This window comes from Pan paniscus, chromosome 8 (assembly GCF_029289425.2).
Source record: "Pan paniscus chromosome 8, NHGRI_mPanPan1-v2.0_pri, whole genome shotgun sequence".
NCBI classification, from domain to species: Eukaryota; Metazoa; Chordata; class Mammalia; order Primates; family Hominidae; genus Pan; species Pan paniscus.
Genome location: NC_073257.2, coordinates 35,243,626 through 35,266,303, shown reverse-complemented (window position 1 = coordinate 35,266,303; position 22,678 = coordinate 35,243,626). Strand labels below are relative to the sequence as shown.

Here is a 22,678-nt window from a genome sequence, read left to right as displayed (position 1 = left end):
AGTATCTTGCTCTATTCTTTATTTCCTGCCCAAATTCTACCCTAGCTTTCACTCTGTGCAAAGAAAGGAGAGCATCATCTCTCAGACCAATGGAGAATTCATATTAAGCACAGCAAACTTTCATAAATTTTGTTTACTTCATTTGATTTCTCTTGTAGTTGGGAAAATAATGTTTTGCTGTAAATATCCTTTTCACATTTCTGTTAGGCTGTAAGAAACTAGGATCCTATAAATGATGATTATCAGTTGATTAAACAATGTTAGAACATTCAAAAAGGAAAAAATGGTAAAAAAAAAAAAAAAAAACCTATTTGCCTACTTGAATATCTTTTTATCTTAAATCGACTGAATTTTTTTTTCCCCGCACTGACGTGAATTCATTGGGAGCTTTGGTATCATGTAGCTTCAACTTGAATTAAAATTGAAAAGTATTGACTGGACACAGTGGCTCATGCCTGTAACCCCAGTGCTTTGGGAGGCCGAGGTGGACGGATCACTTGAGGCCAGGAGTTCAAGACCAGCCTAGCCAACACAGTGAAATCCGGTCTCTACTAAAACTACAAAAAATTAGCTGGGGGTGTATGCCTGTAGTCCCAGCTGCTCAGGAGGCTAAGGCATGAGAATCCCTTGAACTCAGGAGGCAGAAGTTGCAGGGAGCCAAGATGGCATCACTGCACTCCAGCCTGGGTGAGATTCTGTCTCAAAAAAAAAAAAAAAAAAAAAAATTGAGAGGCATTGTTGGTAACATACTTCCCTGAAGTTGTATAGGACTTAGAATGTAACCCGAGGGAAGCTGCAATATAGGTGATCAAGAAATACCTTATGAAAATATTATTGAGTATTTTAATAGCTTTTGAAATGCAGCATTTTAATTTACTTTTTTATTTCAAAGTGACTGAATCGATAAATGGGTAAAATTGATAAAAAACGACTTAAATTCCTTTCTTATCCTTTTATTTAGGGAAACAATTAATATCTGTAGTTGAATCCAGAAGTTTTTCCCCAAAATCTGAACTCCCTGTTAAATAAGCTAATCAGCACCTCAAATTTCAAGGATTTTAGGGCAAACGTGACTTCTTTGAAATCTCCTCATAGTACATCTGCTTATCCTTTCCTGAAGGTCAGGGACGTTGGTGTTACTATTCAAAGGATGAGACTTCGGTAGAGCAAAACTGAGAAAATAGGGACCATAAAAGCTAAATACAAAAAAGAGTGGAGAGGGTTATAGCACCAAAAGAGAAAAGGTTCCACATTGTGTCAGTGCTTCTTAGACTTTCATCAGGGCTCTGACTGGCTGGGTCTGGAGGGGCTGTCGGGGAGTCTGTGGAGGCCGCCTTTCTACCAGGCCCCCAGGTGATGCTCATGTGCCCCCTGTGAGTGACAGGGCAGCTCCTGTGTTCTGGAACAACAGAACATTCTGAGCACTCAGTTCTGAATCTGCTCTTGGGCTCTTTTGTTCATTTTTCCGGAGGAGTGATCAATTAAAATTTGGAAAGTACTTGGATATTCTCAGTCCTGTTTAAGTATCAGATTATGAGACTAAACACAAGCTCCCAGTAGACCCTCTGCTGCCATTGTAAACTGCAGACATGTCTTGCTTCTCTCTTAGAAACAGGGGAAGGTATTTGTCATCTTGGGAGTTCCTGTGGCCCAATGAGTGCTCCGAAGCTTGCCGATGGCGTCATTTGTAGCCCTCTGTTCCCAATGTCCTCAGCCATTTCCTCCTAGTTTCATGGGGAGCTGCCCGGCACACTCCCCAGCAAGCTTTTCCTGCAGTACTTCTTCTCCAGGGTCTGGAAGTTCCGCAGTCCTTTTCTCTTTCAGCCTCACCTCTCTCCTTCTGTTTCTCCAACAAGTACATCTTTAACGTGCTCATCCTGGCTTCCCCATCTTTAACTTTTCTTTTCCATTTTCCATCTCCAAACATCTCTGCCCAATTCTGGGTGAATTCTTCAAAATATATCATCCAGTCCTAAGTGTCTCTTCAACTGTTCTAATCCTTTTTTTTTTTTTAATTTCAACAATTATCTTTTTTATTCTAGAAGTTTTCCAGAAGATTTTTCAAAATCTGACCGTTCATTCCTGATAGTTTCTTGATTTATGCTCATCTCTGAAATTGCATCCTTTGTTTCTTTACACGTTTTGTACGTAACTATTCAAAACTTACTCCTGAGAGGTCCCACCTCTGTAATTCCTGGGGGCCTGAATTTGTTGTCATGGTCTGCCAACTCTCACACACAGTGACTTGCCCAACCAGATGATGACACAGTTTGGGGTCAAGATGTTGATCAGGATCAAAGCTTATGTAGGGAAGAGGAAAGAAGTGAGATTGGGCAGAGGGAGAAGTCAGACTGCCATGCTGGCCCAGTCAAGCCTCAGCTAACCTGGCGGGGCACTATGGAACATGCCCCTAGAGGCTCCTATGTTGGGCCAAAATGACAGGCTGCCCTCGGAAGGCAGACCTAGAAGGAGCTGCCCCTGCAGGCCTTCTGCAGACCGCACACCCTCAGCTGGGCAGCGTGACCTTCCCTGGAGGGAATCTGGGCATCCCATCTCTGTGGCTACACTTGCTTTCCTTAGTGTCTGAGAGTCTTACTGAACTCTTAGCTTCATCTTCACCTCTGCAATGTTTGGGAAGGCCTCTGACCCTAATTTACGGAAGCTCTTTTTCTGAGAGTTTTGTTTCTGCAAAAGAGGAGGGTGGGGATTCCCAGCCCTGGACCCTGTCAGCACCCTTCAAGGGTTTTGCTAGGAGTGGGAGCCCCTGGGCCCACTCCCCCACCATGCTAATGTCCTCAGTGTCCGTGTACCCCTGTGCTCCTGACAGGCTCTGTCTAGCACCTCCAACACCTTGGCTTGGATCCCAGCTCCTCACATGCTCCCTGGGCACACCTGCTCTCCGGTGCACCTGCTCAAATGTTCAGCCCCCCCCCCCCCCAGCCCCAGTCATAGGCTACTCAGGCCCCAGCTTCCCATTGTGTGTGGGGTACAGGGGCCATTCTGGAACCTTCCTGCCTTTATACCAGCTAAGCTTTCTATCTGGGATGGGGCTTTCCAGGAGGCCTTGGGCTTGTCAAAGCTCCCTGCCAGCGGTCATACGTGGAGCAGCCATTCTGGGCTTTTTGTAACAAGTGGCATCTGTACATATGATAAAGCACTTTATTGTATTTTTTACAAAGTTACTTCATTTTTAATGATGATGTTGTTTATGAGTCCTTACTATGGTGTGTCACAAATTGAATGAGGCACATCCGTGTATGTACTTAGGCATTTCTGCATATCTCAGTAATAAGAATTTGTGTAAACACTACAGAAGAATGCTTGTTCCTTTTAAGCTTGATTTTTATCAAGCTTAATTAAGAAAAGCAGTAAAGTTTCATTTGTTTTGTTATATTTGTTATATTTGCTTAAATGTAGTCATCCTTTTTTTTTTTTTTTTTACTTCAAGACGATTTGAAATCAAATTATATTAACTGACATTTACAGATCATTATCCCCAAACATACCAAGACATCCACTCAAAGGAAGTTGTATCATTTATTTATTTATTTGGTCATTGTACACCAGAGCAATCCATAATTTCAGGCTTCTTTCTTCCCTTCCTTTCCCTTCCTTTTCCTTCCCTTCCTTTCCCTTTCCTTTTCTTTCATGTGAAGTATATTGTAGGAATAATCTCTAAACATAGCCCATGGCACAGTAAGGATTACAGATAATTTAACCTTTCAAAAACATTAAATGAAACAAGACTTTACATTGAAGTACTAATTTGATGCTATATTAAATTGTCACTTCAAGCTTTTTTAAAAAATGAGTGAAACATGATAATAACAGCAATTCCTGAAAGCCGGAGCCCAGGTTCACACTATCGTGCGGAGATATAAATATTTATCTATTGCAGTACATCACTTAGAACCCTTTCTGTTTCAACCTTCAGTCAGCTGTGAATCTCTTAATGGCATTTCATTCTCCATGAGAATAGCAACAAATCAGGGCTTCATAACCCTTGGTATTCTCGGTGAGTGCCTAAGGGCAAAGGAAACCTAGGTCTGGTGGCTGTTATGTTTTATGTTTTTGAAAGCCTAATTCCATGACTCTAATTTATCATTGCATTACATTTCTAACAAGCCCACAGTAGTACAGGAAAAAGTTCTGAGGGAGAATTAGGAAGGGAGAAACTTTACCTTTGTTGACGACATCATTTATAAGTAGACTTTTTTTTTTTCTTTTTTGAGACAGGGTCTTGGTCTGTAACCCAGGCTGGAGTACAGTGGTGCAAACACAGCTCACTGCAGCCTCAACCTCCCAGCCTCAAGTGATCCTCCTGCCTCAGCCTCCCAAGTAGCTGGGAATACAGGCATGCGCCACCACACCTGGCTCATTTCTTTTATTTTTTTTGTAGAGATGGGGTCTTCTCATGTTGCCTAGGCTGGTCTCAAACTCCTGGACTCAAGCGATCCTCCTGCCTCAACCTCCCAGTGCTGGGATTACAGGCATGAGCCACCATGCCCAGCTGTAAGCAGATTGTTTTTTAAAAAAAGACAGAAAAAAGTGAAAACTGTTAGTGTTGGAAATGCATGTTACAGATGAGAAAAATTTAAAAAGCCAGCAAAAATAGGAAAGTTTCTGAGAGCACTCTTAGAATTAACAGAAGCTATTATGTGGTAAGTAATGAAGGGAAGTGACAAGAGCAAGAGGTGCCCAGCTATGACAGTGCAGAAGTGAACAGTACTTAATAAAAGGAATATTTTAATTTTTTTTTTTTTTTTTTTTTTTTTTAGAGATAGGATCTCCCTGTGTTGCCCTGGCTGATCTCAAACTCCTGGGCTAAAGCAACCCTCCTGCCTCAGCCTCCCAAGTAACTGGGCAAAAATAATATTTTAAAATGCAATGCAGTGAATTTAACACTGAGAATAGGAAAGCTGACCCCAAAGAATAAGTGTGATTGACTTAGCTACATATAGCAAGTATAAGAAGAATTGGTGATAATCAGGTTCACTTTTATAAAGTTTGAGAGTAGATTTTCAGCACCTATTCAGATGGAAGCTCAATGTCATGGCTGCATCGCAGGCATCTAGAAGCCTCCGCTCCAGGTGCCAGGCAGAGCTCCTGTTTGATGTGAGCGGAGGGCTTAGATATAGGTGACCTGCAGAGTCAGACAGGTGGAAATGACAGGTGAGCATTGTGCCACCAGGAGGAATGCCTCAGGGGAAAAGCCCTACTCAAGGAGCCGCTGAAAGGAACACTCTTCGGTATTGTGTTCATGCTGCCTGTGCTCTCACAGGAGAATAAGCCCACTTATCTGGTGTGTGCTCTTAATTTCTGAGCCACACACGGGACGGCCAGCATTGTTCAGTGTTTGGTCCATTTGCAGCCTCATCTGCCTTGGGACTTCAAAGTGTCTGCAGACAGGAGTTGGCAGACTCATCCATTCTACAAAGGAGCCTCCCGGGCCGCATTAGAGCACTGCACCTGTCGAGTCTGTAAAGCGAGACATTACCATCGCAGAAAGGGACAACTGTGTTGATGACGTCCTTTTGCCAGTGGGGAAGGATTGCCTTGTAGCCACATCTTGTAGACCGTGGTTGAAAGTGAAAGAAATGCACCTTTCCTAAACAGTGGCCCCAAGGGACTGCATTATAACTTTGGCATTCTTGTAATCTGGAAGTTAAACATGTGGAAGAAAGGAGGCAAAAGTTCCTCAGATTGTCTTGTGGTTGAGCCAACAGTGTTTTACAAAAGGGTAATAGATAGGATGCTTTAAACTCTTACAAAGAAGAGAATGACCGGGTCAAATAATAGGTTGTTAAAAGCATGGCATTGTGGTACCCCCAGTACATGCTCTTCTTCTCACTGTCTTTCTTTTATTTTCTTTTTGTTGAGATGGAGTTTCGCCACGTTGGCCAGGTTGATCTCAAACTCCTGGGCTCAAGTAATCCGCCCGCCTTGGCCTCCCGATTTACCGGGACTGCAGGCATGAGCCACTATGCCCAGCCTCTTCTTGCTGTTTTTGAAGCATTCGCTTACAAGTTATTTTGTTAATTTGTCTATGATACTTAAGTTTTGAAGAAAAATGTGCTCACAGTTGTGATCCTAGAAGCAACATAAGATAGAAATTTTTTTTTGGTGTTTTACGTTTACACTAATCTCACTTTATAAATACAGAGACACTGCAGCATTATTAATTATGGAGAGTCCTTGAAATTGGGAGTCCCCGTCATGCATTAAAGATACAACCCGTGTCTCTGAGAGCATTTGGGGCACATATCAGGTGCTCCTGGAAGTCTCCCTCCCTCATGCCTTCCTGCCTTTGCCCTCTCCACCCCTCACCTCGGGGCCTTGGCTGCATCTTGGCCCTGCTTGAGTCATGAGCAGGTCTTGTTTCCCTTATCTCCACATTCATCAGAATGGGTTGTCTTTTTTTTTCTTTTTTCTTTTTTCTTTTTTTTCTTCTCAGACGAAGTCTCGTTCTATCACCTAGGCTGGAGTGCAGTGGCACACTCTCGGCTCACTGCAGCCTCTACCTCCTGGGTTCAGGCGATTCTCCTGCCTCAGCCTCCCAAGTAGCTGGGACTACAGGCACCTGCCACCATGCCCATCTGATTTTTATATGTTTAGTAGAGGCGGGGTTTCACTATGTGGGCCAGGCCGGTCTCAATCTCCTCCTGAGTTCAAGTAATCCACCCTCCCCTGCCTCCCAAAGTGCTGGGATTACATGCGTGAGCCACCATGCCCGGCCAGAATGGAGCATCTTAAAGGCAGCAAGTTCCTCTGTGGTTGGTATGGGAGCATCATGTCTAAGCAGTGTTATGCCCAAAGATCCCCTCCCCTCCAAGGGTGAGGATAGGGAGGAGCTGGAGGGGAAGGAGGCAGACGTCCTCTAATTGTTGTGCACGTGATTCTGTGGAGCACACCATTTATCAGCTTTATCAGTGCATACAAACTTTGGGAAGTTGAGAGAATTTTAAGTGTGAATTCTGTATAAATCATCGGATGTGATTCTTTACTCTTATTCAGTGACAGATTGATATCACTAGGGTTACGATTCTGCTCCACCCCTTTCCTCAAAGTTCTGTTTCTCCCGTGATGCTGGAGAATGAGGATACATTGCGTGGTACAGTTTACACGTGCGGTAATAGTCCCAGAACAGATAAACTGTGACCATTTCCAAATTCTCCCCCAAGTTAACCATGTGACTGCCTTGTTTTTTTTTTTTTAAGATTAACATCCTTAAACCGTTATTTTGTGGTACCCTCTTTTCCTCCTTTCATGCCCGACATATGCCTTTTTTCCTACTTATTGTGTAAAGTTCTTCATTTGTCATGGCCATCGTGAGAAAAATCTGGGGCTTCCCTTTCATCATAAATGACAGGTTTTTTTTCTGCTTTCAAAATCTAGAATTTTCATATTTGTAACACCTGGAGGTAAGGGTCATGGTGTTAATTATAAAGAGAGCAGAGAGAGTAGGCATCTGTAGGAAACATCTTGGGTTTTTTAAATTATTTGCTGGATTCATTTATTCAACAGTTGTATATGAAATGGTTTTTACACATGAGGTCCTGCTAAGGGTAGTGCTTGCCACCTTCGTGGAGCTTACATTTGGCAGGAAGCTGTATTACACTAGATGAATCCTATGTGGATGTGCAACTCAAAAGAAAGGTTGTGGACTGAGAATCATAAGTTTGGGGGTTATCGAGACACAGATAGAAATGTAAACAAACGGTGTGGATCAGGTAGCCTGTACACAGTGAAGAAGAGAAGATGAGAGGACATCTAGGTCAGGGCCCTGACAATGGGCATGTAGAGAAGGAAGCATTGGCCAAAGAGCAGGAAAGATGGGACGGAGTAGGAGGACTGCCAGGAGAACACAGCGTCTCAGAAGCCAAGGGAGGGAGGAAGCCCCAGACAAGAGCACTGTTTGCTCATGGGGTTCAGGAGAGAGAAAGGCGGAGAAGCATCTGTCAGATTTAACCACTCAAAGGTCATTGAGATCTCAGGGGGAACAGTTGCTCTGAAGGGAAAGGAAAGTAAAATCCAGAGCAGGATGAGCTACAGAATGGATGGGGGTTACAGAGCAACAGAAAATAAGCGTAGACAGCTCTGCCAAGAAGCCAGTCAGGAGAGAGACCAGAGATGGAGAAGGACATGGAGTCAAAGAAGGGTTTGTGTTTCTTTTTACTTTTTATTGTAAAAATGTTCAAGCAGACAGAAAATTGGTAGCATATACCCATCACTTAGATTGAACAATTATTAACATTTTACCACATTTGCATCATTTTATTTTTGCAGAAATGTTTCAAAAGTAAATCACAGACACATTTCCTCTGTAAATACTTTGATATGCTTCTCTGAAACATAAGGACTTCTCAGGTTAAGAAAATTGCCAATAAATTCCTTCCTATCACCAAATATCTAGTGAGTGGCATAATCAGGTGTCCCCAGTTGCCCTCAAAGTGTATATTCAAGCCAGGATCCAGGCGGTGCCAGACCATGCATCTCTGCAATTGAGAGGGTGTTTTGTGTTTTGTTTTTGTTGCTTTCATGAGAGAAACTTCAGCACATTTAAGCACTGTTGAGAAGCTGCTAGTGGAGGGAGAGAGGTTGAGGATCCTGGACTGAGAGGGAGGATGCTCAAGAACCCGACAAGATGCGTCGCAGTGTGACTGGAGAGACCACTCTCAGAAGGGGATCCACCGTGCAAGCACTGAGTGTCTTTGCCTATTTGTGTTGCTGTGAGGAATACCTGAGGCTGGGTGATTCATAAGGAAAAGAGGTTTATTTGGCTTGCAATTCTGCAGACTGTACAAGAAGCATGGTGTCAGCATCTGTCGCTGGTGAGACCCTCAGGAAGCTTCTACTCATGTTGGAAGGCAGTAGGGAGCTGGCATGGCTTGGCGAGAGGCAAGGAAGGAGAGGGGAAGGCTCTTTTCCATAAGCAGTTCTCCCTATGGCACCAAGCCATTTATGAGGGACCCACCCCCATGACCCAGTCACCTCCCACCGAGCACCACCTCCAACATTGGGGATCACATTGCAACATGAGGTTTAGAGGGGACAAATATTCAAACTGTATCACTGGGAGATGGGGCTACCGGAAGTCAAGCCATTCCCCTCCCATGGCACCCTTTTCCACCTGAAGTAGGATAACTTGCACACAGACAAGAACCAGGTGTCTCTGCTCCCTGATGCAAAGTCAGCACCGCTCATGGTACCAGGCATATGATGGATGCTCAATACGTATTTTTTAAGTGAATCTATGAAAAGTTGTTTTTTTTTTTTTTTTTTTTTTTTGAGACAGGAGTTTGCTCTGTCACCCAGGCTAGAGTGCAGTGGCACAATCTCGGCTCACTGCAACCTCCGCCTCCCAAATTCAAACAATTCTCCTGCCTCACCCAGCCTCCTGAGTAGCTGGTACTACAGGCATGCACCACCACATCTGGCTAATTTTTTTATTTTTAGCAGAGACGAGGTTTCGCTGTTGGCCAGGCTGGTCTCAAACTCCTGATCTCAAGCTATCCGCCCACCTTGGCCTCCCAGGGTGCTGGGATTACAGGTGTGAGCCACCATATTCTCAGCCTCTATGAATGAATATTGAGAGTAATGAGGGGGTTTTGAGGTTTGATAAAAATGGAAAAGGTTCAAAAGATAGATAACACTTCCATACTACTTTTTATGCACCAGGCTTTGTTCTAAAAACTTTATAACTAACTCATTTAATCGTTAACTACTATTATTACCTCCCAGTTTCCAAATGCAGACCAAGAGGTTGAATAACTGTCCCAAGGTCACACAGGTAATGAACACGGAGCTGGACCGGGAGGGCTCTTAGCTGTGTAAGGTGGCTGAGGCTCGTGAGACCCCGGCTAAAGCTGTAGCTGTAAATCTACAGTCTCCCTGGTTCAGGGCTGACCTCCAGCAGCTGGTGTGTGTAGGAATCCTTGGAGTTAACACCCGCTGGTGTTAAGAGTTTGTGCTCAGCATTCTCTGGGTCAACTGGGAGAATCCACCAGGATTCTCATTCAGGTCTCTTTGTGTCAACATCTGCCTACAACAGCGCATCGTGCTAGAGAACAGAGGTTCCTAGCCCAGGCATTCACAGACCCAGTTAAATGTTCCTCCACTGAAATGCAACAGTGTGCCCTTTTCCCAGTGCTTCCCCCCAGAAATTCAGTTAATAGGTATAATTTTCTCTACTGCAAAATTTTAACCCATTAATGCTTTCTAAACCTTTGATATCACCTGCAGCTTGGCAGTACTCGAATCTAATAGAAAACTTTGGTATGACTTGTGGGTTTTTACATGTTTATATCCTCAGGAGTTTTAGGTATTCATCAAGGAGCCCCATAAGTGAGCCATACGTTTGAGAACAACTGTGTGTAGACTTGCTGATAAAGTAGACAGACTTTTTTTTTCTTTTTTGTTTTTTTTTTGAGATGGCGTCTTGCTCTATTACCCAGGCTGGAGTACAGTGGCACGATCTCGGCTCACTGAAACCTCCGCCTCCTGGGTTCAAGTAGTTCTTCTGCCTCAGCCTCCCGAGTAGCTGGGATTACGGGTGTGCACCACCACACCCAGCTAATTGTTGTATTTTTAGTAGAGATGGGGTATCACCATCTTGGCCAGGCTGATCTTGGACTCCTGACCTCATGATCCACCTGCCTTGGCCTCCAAAAGTGCTGGGATTACAGGCGTGAGCCACCGCGCCTGGCAAAGTAGACAGATTTGATCTGTCTCTTTTCAGTGTAGTAATTTAGCTAATGTTTAAGGTAGGGGAGGTATAGAATGTAATCTGTATGGGTGTTTTTTCCTAAGGGGGGACAACTAGTCAATGATTTGCTGTATAATATTCAAAAGATTTCTTGACCATATTTGTAGCATGAATAATGGTTCTTTGTCGCTGTGAGACATAGCTTTCTGTGGCTCTGCACAGCAACTTCAATCAGAGAGGAATGGCAGGATTCTGTAAAGGTAGTTCGTGATGGGAGCTCAGTGAGGGGTTGAGCAGCAAAACCAAAATCGGTGTGTCCCCTGGGGCAGGGACTGTGTCTTGTGGGCCTCAAAAATAACTGCCTCGGAGCAGACCCCACCCAGTACATGTCTGTATGTCAGTTGGGAGCACAAAACAGGTGTAACATTAAAATTTCTTAACAGAGTTTTGAATGAAAATAATCATTATCATCTTCAGTATAGTATAGTACACAGCACCGTGTGAAGTATTTTGACATACTCTTACCTGTAACCCTCAAAACAACCTTCAAGGTAGGAATTAGGCTCTTTTTCTGGAAAATGAAGCTAAACTGTGGAGTGATTTGATAACTTGCCCAAGATCTCACAGCTCGTAAATGGAGGCGCCAGGACACACACACACACCTTTCTGGCTCGCAAACCTACGTTCTCTCTACTGCACGCAGAGACTAGACTTCCTCAGTCTCCATGTTTGAAGGCCCATCCAACCACCTTTCTACAGAGGCCAAGAACCCCTTCTCATTTCTCTAGATCAGATGTGAGAAATTTTCTTTTCACCCAATGGCTATTTATTGCCTGTTTTGCATTAGCAAAACTCAATTTATTATATTTTGAAAGGAAATAGAAAATGTTTCACTCATCTAATTTCAAATAACAAGGTGAAACTCTACTCAGGAATTACATGAGATTAAAATATATAGCTCAGTTATTGTCAATAAGAAAAAAGAAAGGGAAGAGGCATCTTTAAAACTTGCCAAAACTCTAGATGGCAAAAATCAGAATCAAGTACCAATGCTGTTTATCTTTAATGATCAAAACCAAAGACTTTTTTCATTCTTAAGGTGGTTAAATATTACCAGAATTGATTATTAACAGTATTTACAACTAAGAAGTTTGAAAGGACATTCTAATTTTGTATTTTTTATAAAATGCTCATTGTAAAAAAAAAAAAAAAAAAGAAAATGAAAAATTCAAGCAGTATTGTAGAAAAGGATCAGAATTCCCTCCAATTGCATCATTAGCATCTCTGAATATGCCCAACATGTATGGTGTTTACAGTAATGGAATCTCACCATTTATGCTGTTTATTATCCTGGAGATTTCACACGTGTCAGTGGACATAGAGCTTTTTTGAAATATTACTTCCCCATGATTTTAAAGGAAGGAAAACCTAAGCTTCCTTTGGGAAGTGCAGAGGGACCCCTGTTTTATGAAAATCTGCTCTCAGGGAGAAGTGGCTCCATCTTGTGGCCCTCTGGAGTTTGGTCATGAAAAACAGCCAAGGTTGTGTTGTGTTTTTGCAACTCTCCTCGGAAATGGTGTCAACCCTGGGCTTGTCCAGTTAACTTGGTGGAAACCAGCAGGGACAAGGCAGTCCCCATCTGCCGGCAGAGCAGGAGCGAGGGTGCTATGGTCACAGGGGTTGCCCCCTTCTCCCCTGCTCTCTTGAGAAGCTTAGCTCTGCCCTCCCAGCTTCTAACACTGGGCTCTCCACAATTTCCTCTTTCATCTCGACTTCAACACTGTTAGAGAAGCTATTTTAGCAGCCAGGTTGCTCTGCCTCAGCCTTGTAGTCAGGGCTTTGTGGGTAGAAGACAGAGGCGCTAGGTGGAGTGTAATATCCCTTAAAAGGAATTTGAGAAAGACAGTCACATGTCCTCTTGCCTTACACGATCATATCCAAGGTTTGACCATACAAATTCCATTTGGAATGTTGGAAAAAAATCTGTTTGGAGATAAAATTGAATTTTCTTTTCTGTGTAGAGATGGTGAACACAGATGTGATTGGTAAGCAGTACAAATGTGGTCATTTTCTGTAAATAAGACCCTAATGGCTGGAGGTTTTCACTTTGTATGAACACCATAGGCGTATGTATTTTACATCTAAGGAAGCAATCTTTTGATTGGATGTTTTTTTCCTTTTTCTTTCTCTCCTATGCAGTACATAGTGGAATGTCATGGGATCACCCTTCTTCCCCAGTTCTTGGGCATGTACCGGCTTAATGTTGATGGAGTTGAAATATATGTGATAGTTACAAGAAATGTATTCAGCCACCGTTTGTCTGTGTATAGGAAATACGACTTAAAGGTGAGACTGATTTTATGAATTTTTGTGAAGTAACTCAAGCTTACTCTTCTACATTGTAAATGTTGTCATTGATCATCAGAAATGCTTAGGAGCCACTCAGCACTTAAAGCTACCAGACAAGTAGCAGTGTATTCCTTCCTGTGAGGCAATAAGTGCTTGCTGGCCTCACCAAAAAACACTGGCACATGTTAGAGATATCACATCTACTTAAATATTCAGCCAACTGCATACCAGGCACTGTTCTAGATGCTGGAAGTGATGGGATGAACAAACCAAACCTGCACTCGGGGAGCTGACATTCTGGTGGGTAAAGACAGGCAGTAAGTAAAAGTGATAAGTTAGTCATAGAGCATACCCAGAAGTGGTAAGTGCTATAGACAGAATTAAAGAGGGGGAGAGTTTTAAATAGTCCTGTCAGGGAAGGTTCCCCTGAGAAAGATGACATTGGAGCAGACTTGAAGGAGATGAGGAAATGAGCTGAGGAAGAATATTGCTGGCAGAGGGAACTGTAAGTACAGAGACCATTTCAAAGGCTTGGAGATAAAGGGGGGCCCCTGGAAATTCTGAGAGTGGAGTGACATAATCTGGCTTCTGGTATCACCAATTCAGGGGAGAATGTTCAAGTTAGGGGTTGGAAAACCATGACTTGCCTGAATTCCAAATCCTACTTGAGGGACTTTTCTTTTCTTTTCTTTTCTTTTCTTTTCTTTTCTTTTTTTTTGAGAAAGAGTCTTCCTCTGTTGCTCAGTCTGGAGCGCAGTGGCGCAATCTTGGCTCATGGCAACCTCTGCCCTACTGGCTCATGCAGTCCTCCCACCTCAGCCTCCCAAGTAGCTGGGACCACAGGCACGCACCACCATGCTCAGCTAATTTTTTGTATTTTTTGGTGGAGACAGGATTTCACCATGTTGCCCAGGCTGATCTTGAACTCCTGAGCTCAAGCAATCCACCCACCTTGGCCTTCCAAAGTGCTGGGATTATAGGCATGAACCACCGCGGCTGGCTGGGCCTATTTTATAAATACATTTTTATTGGAATACCACGATGCCCCTTGTTTCTGTATTGTCTGTTACTGCTTTTGCACTGTAATGGCAGAGTTTGGTAGTTACCACAGAGACCATTTGGGACCACAAAGCCTAAAACATTTACCCCCTGACTGTTTGCAGAAAAGTTTGCCAAACTCTGGTCTCTGACATGTTGTTCTCAAGTTTTTTGGTCTCAACGCTTTCACGCTCTTACAAGAGGACCCTCGAAAGCTTTTGCAGATGTGAGTTGTGTCTGTGGATATTTACAGTATTAAGAATTAATATAAGAAATATTAGAATATGTAGTTTCTTTAAAAATGAGAAAACCATTACATGTTAACATTTTTATGAAAAATAACTATTTTCCAAAAGCAAAAACATAAATGAGACAAGTAGCATTGTTTTACATTTTTGCAAATCTCCGTAATGTCTTGACTTAATGTGAGATAGTTAGAATGTCCTATCTGATTCCACTGTCAGTCTGTGTGGTGTTATGCCACTGAAGTATGTGAAGAAAATCTGAACTCACACAATAATGAAGTTTGGAAAGTTGTTAAAGCATGTTTTAACAACTTTTTTGGATAATTGTAGATATTCTTCTTTGATACTACACCAAAGCTTGACAAGAGGTAATTTCTCAAAGCTTAGTTACATTATGAAATCTGAAATCATATCAATGAACTTTTTGTACTCTTCATCGAAATCCATTGATTGGTTTGCATGCATTGTTTGAATGTGTGATTTTGTCAAGGCATGCACTTGCCATTTGGAACATATTGGTTCACTGAGTTATTTGACTCTTCCAAATATTGACACATTTCATTATACAGTATCAAAAAGTCATAACAGTGTTACCACCAATGTCATCAGAAAAGTCTTTTACATATTGGGAAGCGGCAGGCCCAGGATGGTGGATATAAGTTTTTTAAAAATCAGTTTTTTACTTGGAATCTCAAATTTTATCACTGGCCACAAGCCCTGTCAGTTGTTTTCTGTGAAATGACCACATGTAGCAAGCACCCCAGCATACAGGGGAGCCTAGCAGCTTCATTCATTTTGTAGCAAACATCAGTCACATGCCCAGATCTGAATAAACATAGACTGTCAGTTGTTCTTTCAAGTAAAAGTGTTGTTTCATGAAAAAGATGGCCAGTTCAACTCATAACTCAAACCATCACGAAAACAGTTCTTAAGAAATCATTCCTTCTTTATAAACAGAAGTGCTTTATGTATATTTCCTGCACAGAATATTGAAAAGACGTGTACTCCTGGGTCTAGATTTGATACATTTAATGTTATGCTTTCATGTGTTTACTAGATGCCTACTTGTATGACACACCATCTTAGCCAGAAGTTCAACAACTCTTACACAGCTCACAAGTCACAAAAACCAGGATGTGTGGCTTCAGAGGTTTCTGAAATGACGCTGGGTTTCTTAGATGGTGCTGGTTTTTTTCATTGTTTTTTTTTTTTTAAATCACAAACACTACTAATACCCATTGTTGCCACTGTTTGACTTATGCTAAACTGCTAGCAGTTCTTCCCACCATTGTTTTTGCATTATTTATACAAATATCAAGACGCTGAAAAAGGCAAATAATTTCTCAGTATTATTATAAAAATAGTTTTGGCTTTGTATAGTTTTGGTCTTGGGACCCCAGGGTTCTGAACCACGCTTAGAGAAATGCTAGTCTAAGTGAAGGAAATGGTCTAGGCTTGTCTCCTAACCTCTGAAGTCCCCACACACTGGATCCACTTCCCAAATACACCCTTGTCCTGTCCTGTCTTAAAGTCTTCGCCCAAGCAAGCCATTTTTTGCCCCTGGAATTGCCCCTGGGGAAATCCCAGCCATCCTCCAGGGCCCTTGCCAGCACCAGCTCTTTTCGTGAAGCCTTGGCGGTACTGCTCAGAGCACACAGGACTCTGTCTGACTTCCCCAGGGAAGAAAGCCAGAGTGACCTCTAAAGTCACATGTTGTTCTTTTATGACTTGTTAACCTTGTGTAAGTTGCTGAACCTCTATGACCCTCCGTCTCTTCATCTGTTAAAATAGGGATAATTTTACCTACATTTGCAGGGATGTTTTGAGGATTAAATAAGATACATATGTATTGTGTCCAGCGTGAGGCATGGCATATGGGAGTTAATGAATCTTGGTTGCCTCATTCATTCTCCCGATGTGTAAGTGCCTCAAGGGCAAGTATGTTGTTCTACTTAACTTTTTTTTTTTTTTAATCCCCCTGCAATGCCTAAGATAGCGCCTCGGACAAGTAGGCATCTGGTAAACATATCTTGGAGTAAATTATACTTAGAGATTGGATATTCTAGTTTTAGTTTGCCTTGCTTTTCACAGTTTCATCTCCCTTTCTGGCTTGTGGCATAGATAAACTCTGTTCTTGCCAGTGCTCTCAGTTGTGATGGAACCTGTACATCTGGCATCGTTTCATGGCTTAAACTCTTGGCCTTCCTTTTCTATTTTTTTTAAATAATTTTTTATTGTGAATTAATTTAAACTTGGATGAGTTTTGTGTTTTGTTGTTCCCAAGCTAATGATCAGCACTTGCATACAGATGAAGCTTCCCTGAGAATCAGAAGCAGGGTGGATTATATTGTAGGAGAGGAAACACACACACAGACAGAGACACAGACACACACACACACAGACACAGACACACACACCCCAAGAACTTGGTTAAGAATTCAAAGTAGAATAGTTTCTTCCTGTTCCCAGCATCATAGGCAGTGCTCAAGTATTACAAATGTCCCAGTTTTTAAAAAGTATTTGGGAACATGCGTTGTGAAAAATCAGTGTGTAAAGGAAGGTACTTGTGGTCCATATTCAGGAATCCCTAAAGGAAGGAAAGTAGACCATGGCAAGTAACAGTTGCCGGGCATGGCTGTGCAGAGGGGCTCGGGCTGTGGTCGTAGAATGGGTTCTCAGGTTTGCCTTCATGAATGGTTCACATTATCTGTCTCCATCTGATGGGTCAGCTTTGGGCTGCTCTGAATCGCCCTGAGAAACATTGAACATTTTCCCTGGGCCAGCAGCAGCGTCCCTGGGATCTTCCAGTCCTGGGGGCACTGAGCACCAGGGGGATGGAAGATCGGCCCTGGGGAGACCCCCCCCAGCCTGGTCTTGGCTCCCTTCCCCAATGTGAGGAGTCTATTCCGTTCAAGTTTCCGCATCTGTGAATTGCAGGAAGCTCAATCCTAGTCAATACCTGAGCTGCTCGATGAAAGCCAGTAATCAAAAATTTTGATTTCTTTGCAGATGGCCAATCTAAAAGCCACTTTCACTTTTCCCAAGCCAACTGTAAGTTCATTTAATGAATGGCTAACTCAAGTAACCCAGGGCAATAGATGTCTTTTCATCAGGTGGTAAAGAAGCAAGTGGCTTGGCTGACCTCACGATAGTTAGGGGTGTCCAGTGCAGGAGGGGAAGGGAGCCCAGGAAATTGGCCTGTGATTCTTCTCCAGCCATTTATGCAGTAAACACAGGACATCTGCTGTGTATGAGACACCGTGATTGTCATCCATACTTAGGAATTCACCAGACCATTTGTTTCCCAGCTTTTCTTTTGAATTAAAATCTTCCACAAGCCACGGGAAGTTTCTCTGCTTGGACTCTACCCCTAAAGCCTCCCCGTCGGCCTCCGAGGTAGACTCAGGTCATGCTAGACAACCCAGAGCTCTAAGGCAGAGTTCTGAACACCACTGCAGTAAGAGCACAAACTGCTGAGATCAAGGGCCATGTTTTCCTCCACTTTGTACCTCTGCACTCAGCATAGGGCCTGGCACAAAAGAGGTACAAATAACTGTGTGTCTTTGAAGGAATCTCCAAAGTAAATGGGGTCAGAGAGTGGCTGTGGGGGACTGATGTATAGCAAGCAAGGAAAGAGTGTTCATCAGTAACTCTAAGACGGGAGAAAACAATGAGCATTGCAGAAAAAAGTCAGCAGGTGAGGATGTGCCCACAGAAGGACGTAATGTGGGGAAAGAGGCACTTAACGCTCCTGTGGTCCCACTGCAGCCAGCTAGTGGGACTCTTTAAGATAACAGGACTGACTATTTCTGGCAGTTGATACAAGGAGTAAAGTGTGGGGCTGATCCAGTGTTGAGTAAGTTACTGCTCAAGTAAGTGATGGTCAGGTTTTCTAACTTCCAGCAGGTGGACAAGAACCACAGAAACACAGGTGAGCAAGACAGAGTCAGGGCTAGAGAAGCGGCCAGTGGCCAGGAATACCTGCAGAGAGGGGACACAGGCCGGACAGAGAGCCATGGTCAGGGAGGGATGAGAAGCCCATTCCGCATGGGCTGCGAAGCAGAGTGGGTGCTGAGCTGGCTCTCTGCTCCGCCCGGAGCCATTTTCATATTTTCTGCGTGTGAAACCCAGTGCCTCCCATGCGCATGTTTTTATTATTGCTTTGTGTTTCAGGGCTCTACAGTGGCTAGAGAAGCTAGTGACAAAGAAAAGGTAAGTACCTTGCTGTACGTCTCCCCATGTCCTGGGGGCATGATCACGTACTCCCAATCACCTTTACTCTTTCTTTCTAGTCTCCCACCCCTGCTATTGTGATTCTTCCTGTTCCCCATTCTGCTGCCACCAGCGAGAAACACTTTATTGACCCGATGAGAGTTCTACTTCATTTCTCTTCATCAAATTGTTGAATAGTGAAACAGTTATTTGTTGCAAGCATGGTTGGAAGGAACATTCCACCTGCAACTTGCTCTTGAAAAACACAGCCACCTGTGCAGTAAACCTATAATCGAAAATGGCACTGACAGCTGAGAGTGCGTTCCTGCGGGTCAGGGAACCAGGACCTAACACTGCTTCACCGATATCAAACCGAATGTGACCCTGAATACATTTCTTTGCATCGCTGAGTCTGCTTTCTCACCTGTAGAATGTTGGCTTGGATGAGCCTCAAACTCCTTTCCAACTATTAAGACATGATACAAGTATTTTTTGCCTAAGAAATTAAGGATAAGAAGACTGCATCTCTTTTTCTCTTTTCCTGGCTTATTGGACCTTAGGTAGTATTTGAGCCACATTTAGTTTACTGTGCAAGATTATAGAGAGAGTCAACTTGAAGGATTGGTTTGAATAGGAATTTAGGAAGTAGCTTCCTGGATGTAAACCTAAACTAACTCAAGTCAACACATGCTTATATAAAGGGTACATCTATACTCTTAGTTATGCCTTCTTGTCACCTTGGGAAGTGCCTTTTTCTTAACTATTCCATTTGAAAACAGAGCTCAAAGTTGTTGTTTGAAAGTTGTTCTTTTAGACTGATAGTAGTTTTGAGTTGAATTTTATAGATTTGCAAATCTACTTTTGTTTGTTCATTCAGAGGTGTTTGTGAATATTTTTGTGGCTACTATCCTAGCTTCAGGGGCTAAAATAACAAGACACACAGAAAGATCTAGCAGGGGATGCAGACCTCAAATAGAAAATTATGTTATCATGGGGTGAACACTCGGACAGGACACTCAGGGAGCTCTAGAGCACATAGCAAGGGTGCCTGGCTCAGGCTGGGCAGGGTCAAGGAAGGGCTTCCTGGAGGAGGTGATGTCCAGAAACCTGAAGGATCAATAGGAGTTAGTCAGAGGAAGAGCAGCAGGTGCAAGGGCATGAGAGTCAGAGTGGGGAGCATTTGGTGCATTTGCTGCAGGGAGAGAGGAGGCCACAGAGGGAAGGAAGCCAGACCTGTCGGAGAGGCTGATGAAGTAGCCCGGAGAAGATGCTGGCCTGAGCTGGGATGTGGTAGAAGTGGATGAATTACAGAGAGATTTGGGAAGACAAATCTACAGAACTGAGGGATTGAGTGCCAGAGGTGCCAGGGAGTGTGCGTAGAGGGAAGGGGGTTAAGGATGACCCCCAAGTTTCTGGTTTAGGCAGTTGGGTAGGTAGGTGTTCATTCCACTCCCTGAAATAGCAAACAAGAGCAGGAGGAGGAGTTTGAAATGTCAGTTATCGGGGAACCTGCCCCGATATTCACTTAGGTTCTTTTCTGTTTTTCCTAAGCATCAGCCGGCTTGAGAAATAAAGGAACAGAGTACAAAAGAGAGAAATTTTAAAGCTGGGTGTCCGGGGGAGACATCACACGTTGGTAGGATCTGTGATGGCCCCACAAGCCACAAAAAACAGCAAGTTTTTATTAGGGATTTTCAAAAGGGGAGGGAGTGTGTGAATAGGTGTGGGTGACAGACATCAAGTACTTAACTGGGTAATAGAATATCACAAGGCAAGTGGAGGCAGTTCGAGACCACAGGACTGAGGTGAAATTAAAATTGCTAATGAAGTTTTGGGCACCACTGTCATTGATAACATCTTATCAGGAGACAGGGTTTTGAGATCAACCGGTCTGACCAAAATTTATTAGGTGGGAATTTCCTCTTCCTAATAAGCCTGGGAGCGCTATGGGAGACTGAAGTCTATTTCATCTCTGCAGTTTCAACCATAAGAGACAGGCGCACCTGGGGGGGCTGTTTATAAGCCTATATCTCCAGGCGCGTATTCTCTTTCTCAGGGATGTTCCATGCTGAGAAAAAGAATTCAGCGATATTTCTCCCATTTGCTTTTGAAAGAAGAGAAATATGGCTCTGTTCCGCCCGCCTCACTGGTGGTCAGAGTTTAAGGTTATCTCTCTTATTCCCTGAACAATTGCTGTTATCCTGTTCTTTTTTCAAGGTGCCCAGATTTCATATTTGTTCAAACACACATGCTGTACAATTTGTGCAGTTAACGCAATTATCCCATGGTCCTGAGGCAACATACATCTTCCTCAGCTGACAGGATTAAGAGATTAAAGTAAAGACAGGCATAGGAAATCACAAGGGTATTGATTGGGGAAGTGATAAGTGTCCATGAAATCTTTACAATTTATGTTTAGAGATTGCAGTAAAGACAGGTGTAAGAAATTACAAAAGTATTAATTTAGGGAACTAATAAATGTCCATAAAATCTTCACAATCCACGTTCTTCTGTCATGGCTTCAGCCGGTCCCTCCGTTTGGGGTCCCTGACTTCCCCCAACAGTCAGTGCGGCGTCAGAACAGAGATATCCAGTAGGCATGAGAGGCTGCACAGTGGCTCTCAGCTGAAAAAAGAGTGTGGGAATCCTCCCTGAAAGGACGGTCAGCAGAGACAGGAAAGTGGGTGAGGGTCCTCCAGGAGGAGTGTGTGGAGAAGAGAAGCATGTCTAGAACAAGCCCAGCAGAACATCACCTTTTACAGGAGCCAGGAGACACTGGGTCACTCACTCAGATATTGATTGTCTGTGATGAGTACACACTCTGCCAAGCATTGTAAGAACTGCTTCGTGGAACTAGGCTGATACAGTCCCCATCCTCATGAAACTTTCACTCTAGTAATTTTCCACGAACCAGCGTCAGATGCTTTCGTGAGGCCAGGTAGGGTAAGAATGGAGAGTTGTCCAGGGACATATCCACAGGGAAATTGCTGGGGACCTGGTCGGTGAGGGCGAGTGGGGACCAAAGCCAGATTGCAGCAGGTAAGGAGGAGAGAAGAAAATGGTGGAGGCTTCTTTGGCCATTTGCCCTTTTACTGTACATCAGTGAATGTACATTTTGAGAATTCAACCTTCGCCTAAACCCCCTCTAAGGCACTGGCTTTGGCCAGAAGAGGCAGAAACAGTGACTGTCGACTTCCATGCTGCCATGAGTGAATGTTTCTTCCAGGTACTGAAGACTCAGCAGGTATTTCAGTTTTAGCCCATGAGAAGCTCAGAAGCTAAATTTTGTTGAGATTTTCTCCTCAGAGGAAATGCCAGGGTGTGTACAGAGTCACACATGCTCTTCAGCATCGTACGACAGGCCAGCCCCTGAGTCACATGATGTCCCATGTTGGTGGGTCTGTTTTTACTTTCTTCCAAAGTTCCTTGGGACTACCACTAGCAGGATTTTTTTCCTTCATTCATTTTGATTTCTTCAGGTTCAGTCAACAAGTGCTTGGTCCTGCTCTGACAGTAAACACTGCCAACAAGGACAGTTACAGCTAATGGCGTGGTTGCTGCTGAAGCCTAAATCATAAAACAAGGGCACACAGAGAGGAAAGCCACACGTATTTGACTTCCTATATCTGTAACGGTTCCTGCAAAGCAGGACATTCACTTACCTATCTTCCTTTCCACTGTTGCACCTATAGGACTTAACACACTTTCCAGAACCCAGGGCATGAACCACAGTTCACTGCCCTCCTCACCAAAAAATGTTTAGCCCCTTTATTGGTATAGCTTTCTCTGAAAAAAGAATAATAGAATTTGTTTGACCGAGAACTCATCTTTCTAGGACCCTGCTAGGATGCTTTTATCCTGTATCTAATATGAACATGTAGCCATCATTCCTTAAAACATCTCCCTAGGAGGTAGGCTTAGAGGAAGTCACAACTGGCACTGGTTGAGTACAAACTATATGCCAGACCGTTTTAAATTGTACATGAATTATGTCATGTAATCCTTAACAGTCACCAGATGAGATTGGTGCTGTCGTTACTTACTTTGAGTGGATGAAGTTGCTTAACTGACAGGTTTAGTAACTTCATCCAGGGTCCTACAGTTAGGAAGTGACAGCGCCAGGGTTTGA

At 43.4% G+C, this 22,678-nt stretch overlaps 1 protein-coding gene across 3 annotated transcripts in view; it reads left to right on the top strand.

Annotated features, from left to right (window-relative positions):
- Positions 1 to 22,678, top strand: part of PIP4K2A (phosphatidylinositol-5-phosphate 4-kinase type 2 alpha) — a 179,314-nt gene that overhangs the window by 127,911 nt on the left and 28,725 nt on the right. For all 3 annotated transcript variants that reach the window (XM_034930099.4, XM_055092480.2, XM_034930100.3), the window contains 2 exons: positions 12,905 to 13,051; positions 18,511 to 18,549. In XM_034930099.4, coding sequence (XP_034785990.1) covers positions 12,905 to 13,051; positions 18,511 to 18,549 — 186 coding nt within the window. The remainder of the gene's footprint in view (positions 1 to 12,904; positions 13,052 to 18,510; positions 18,550 to 22,678) is intronic.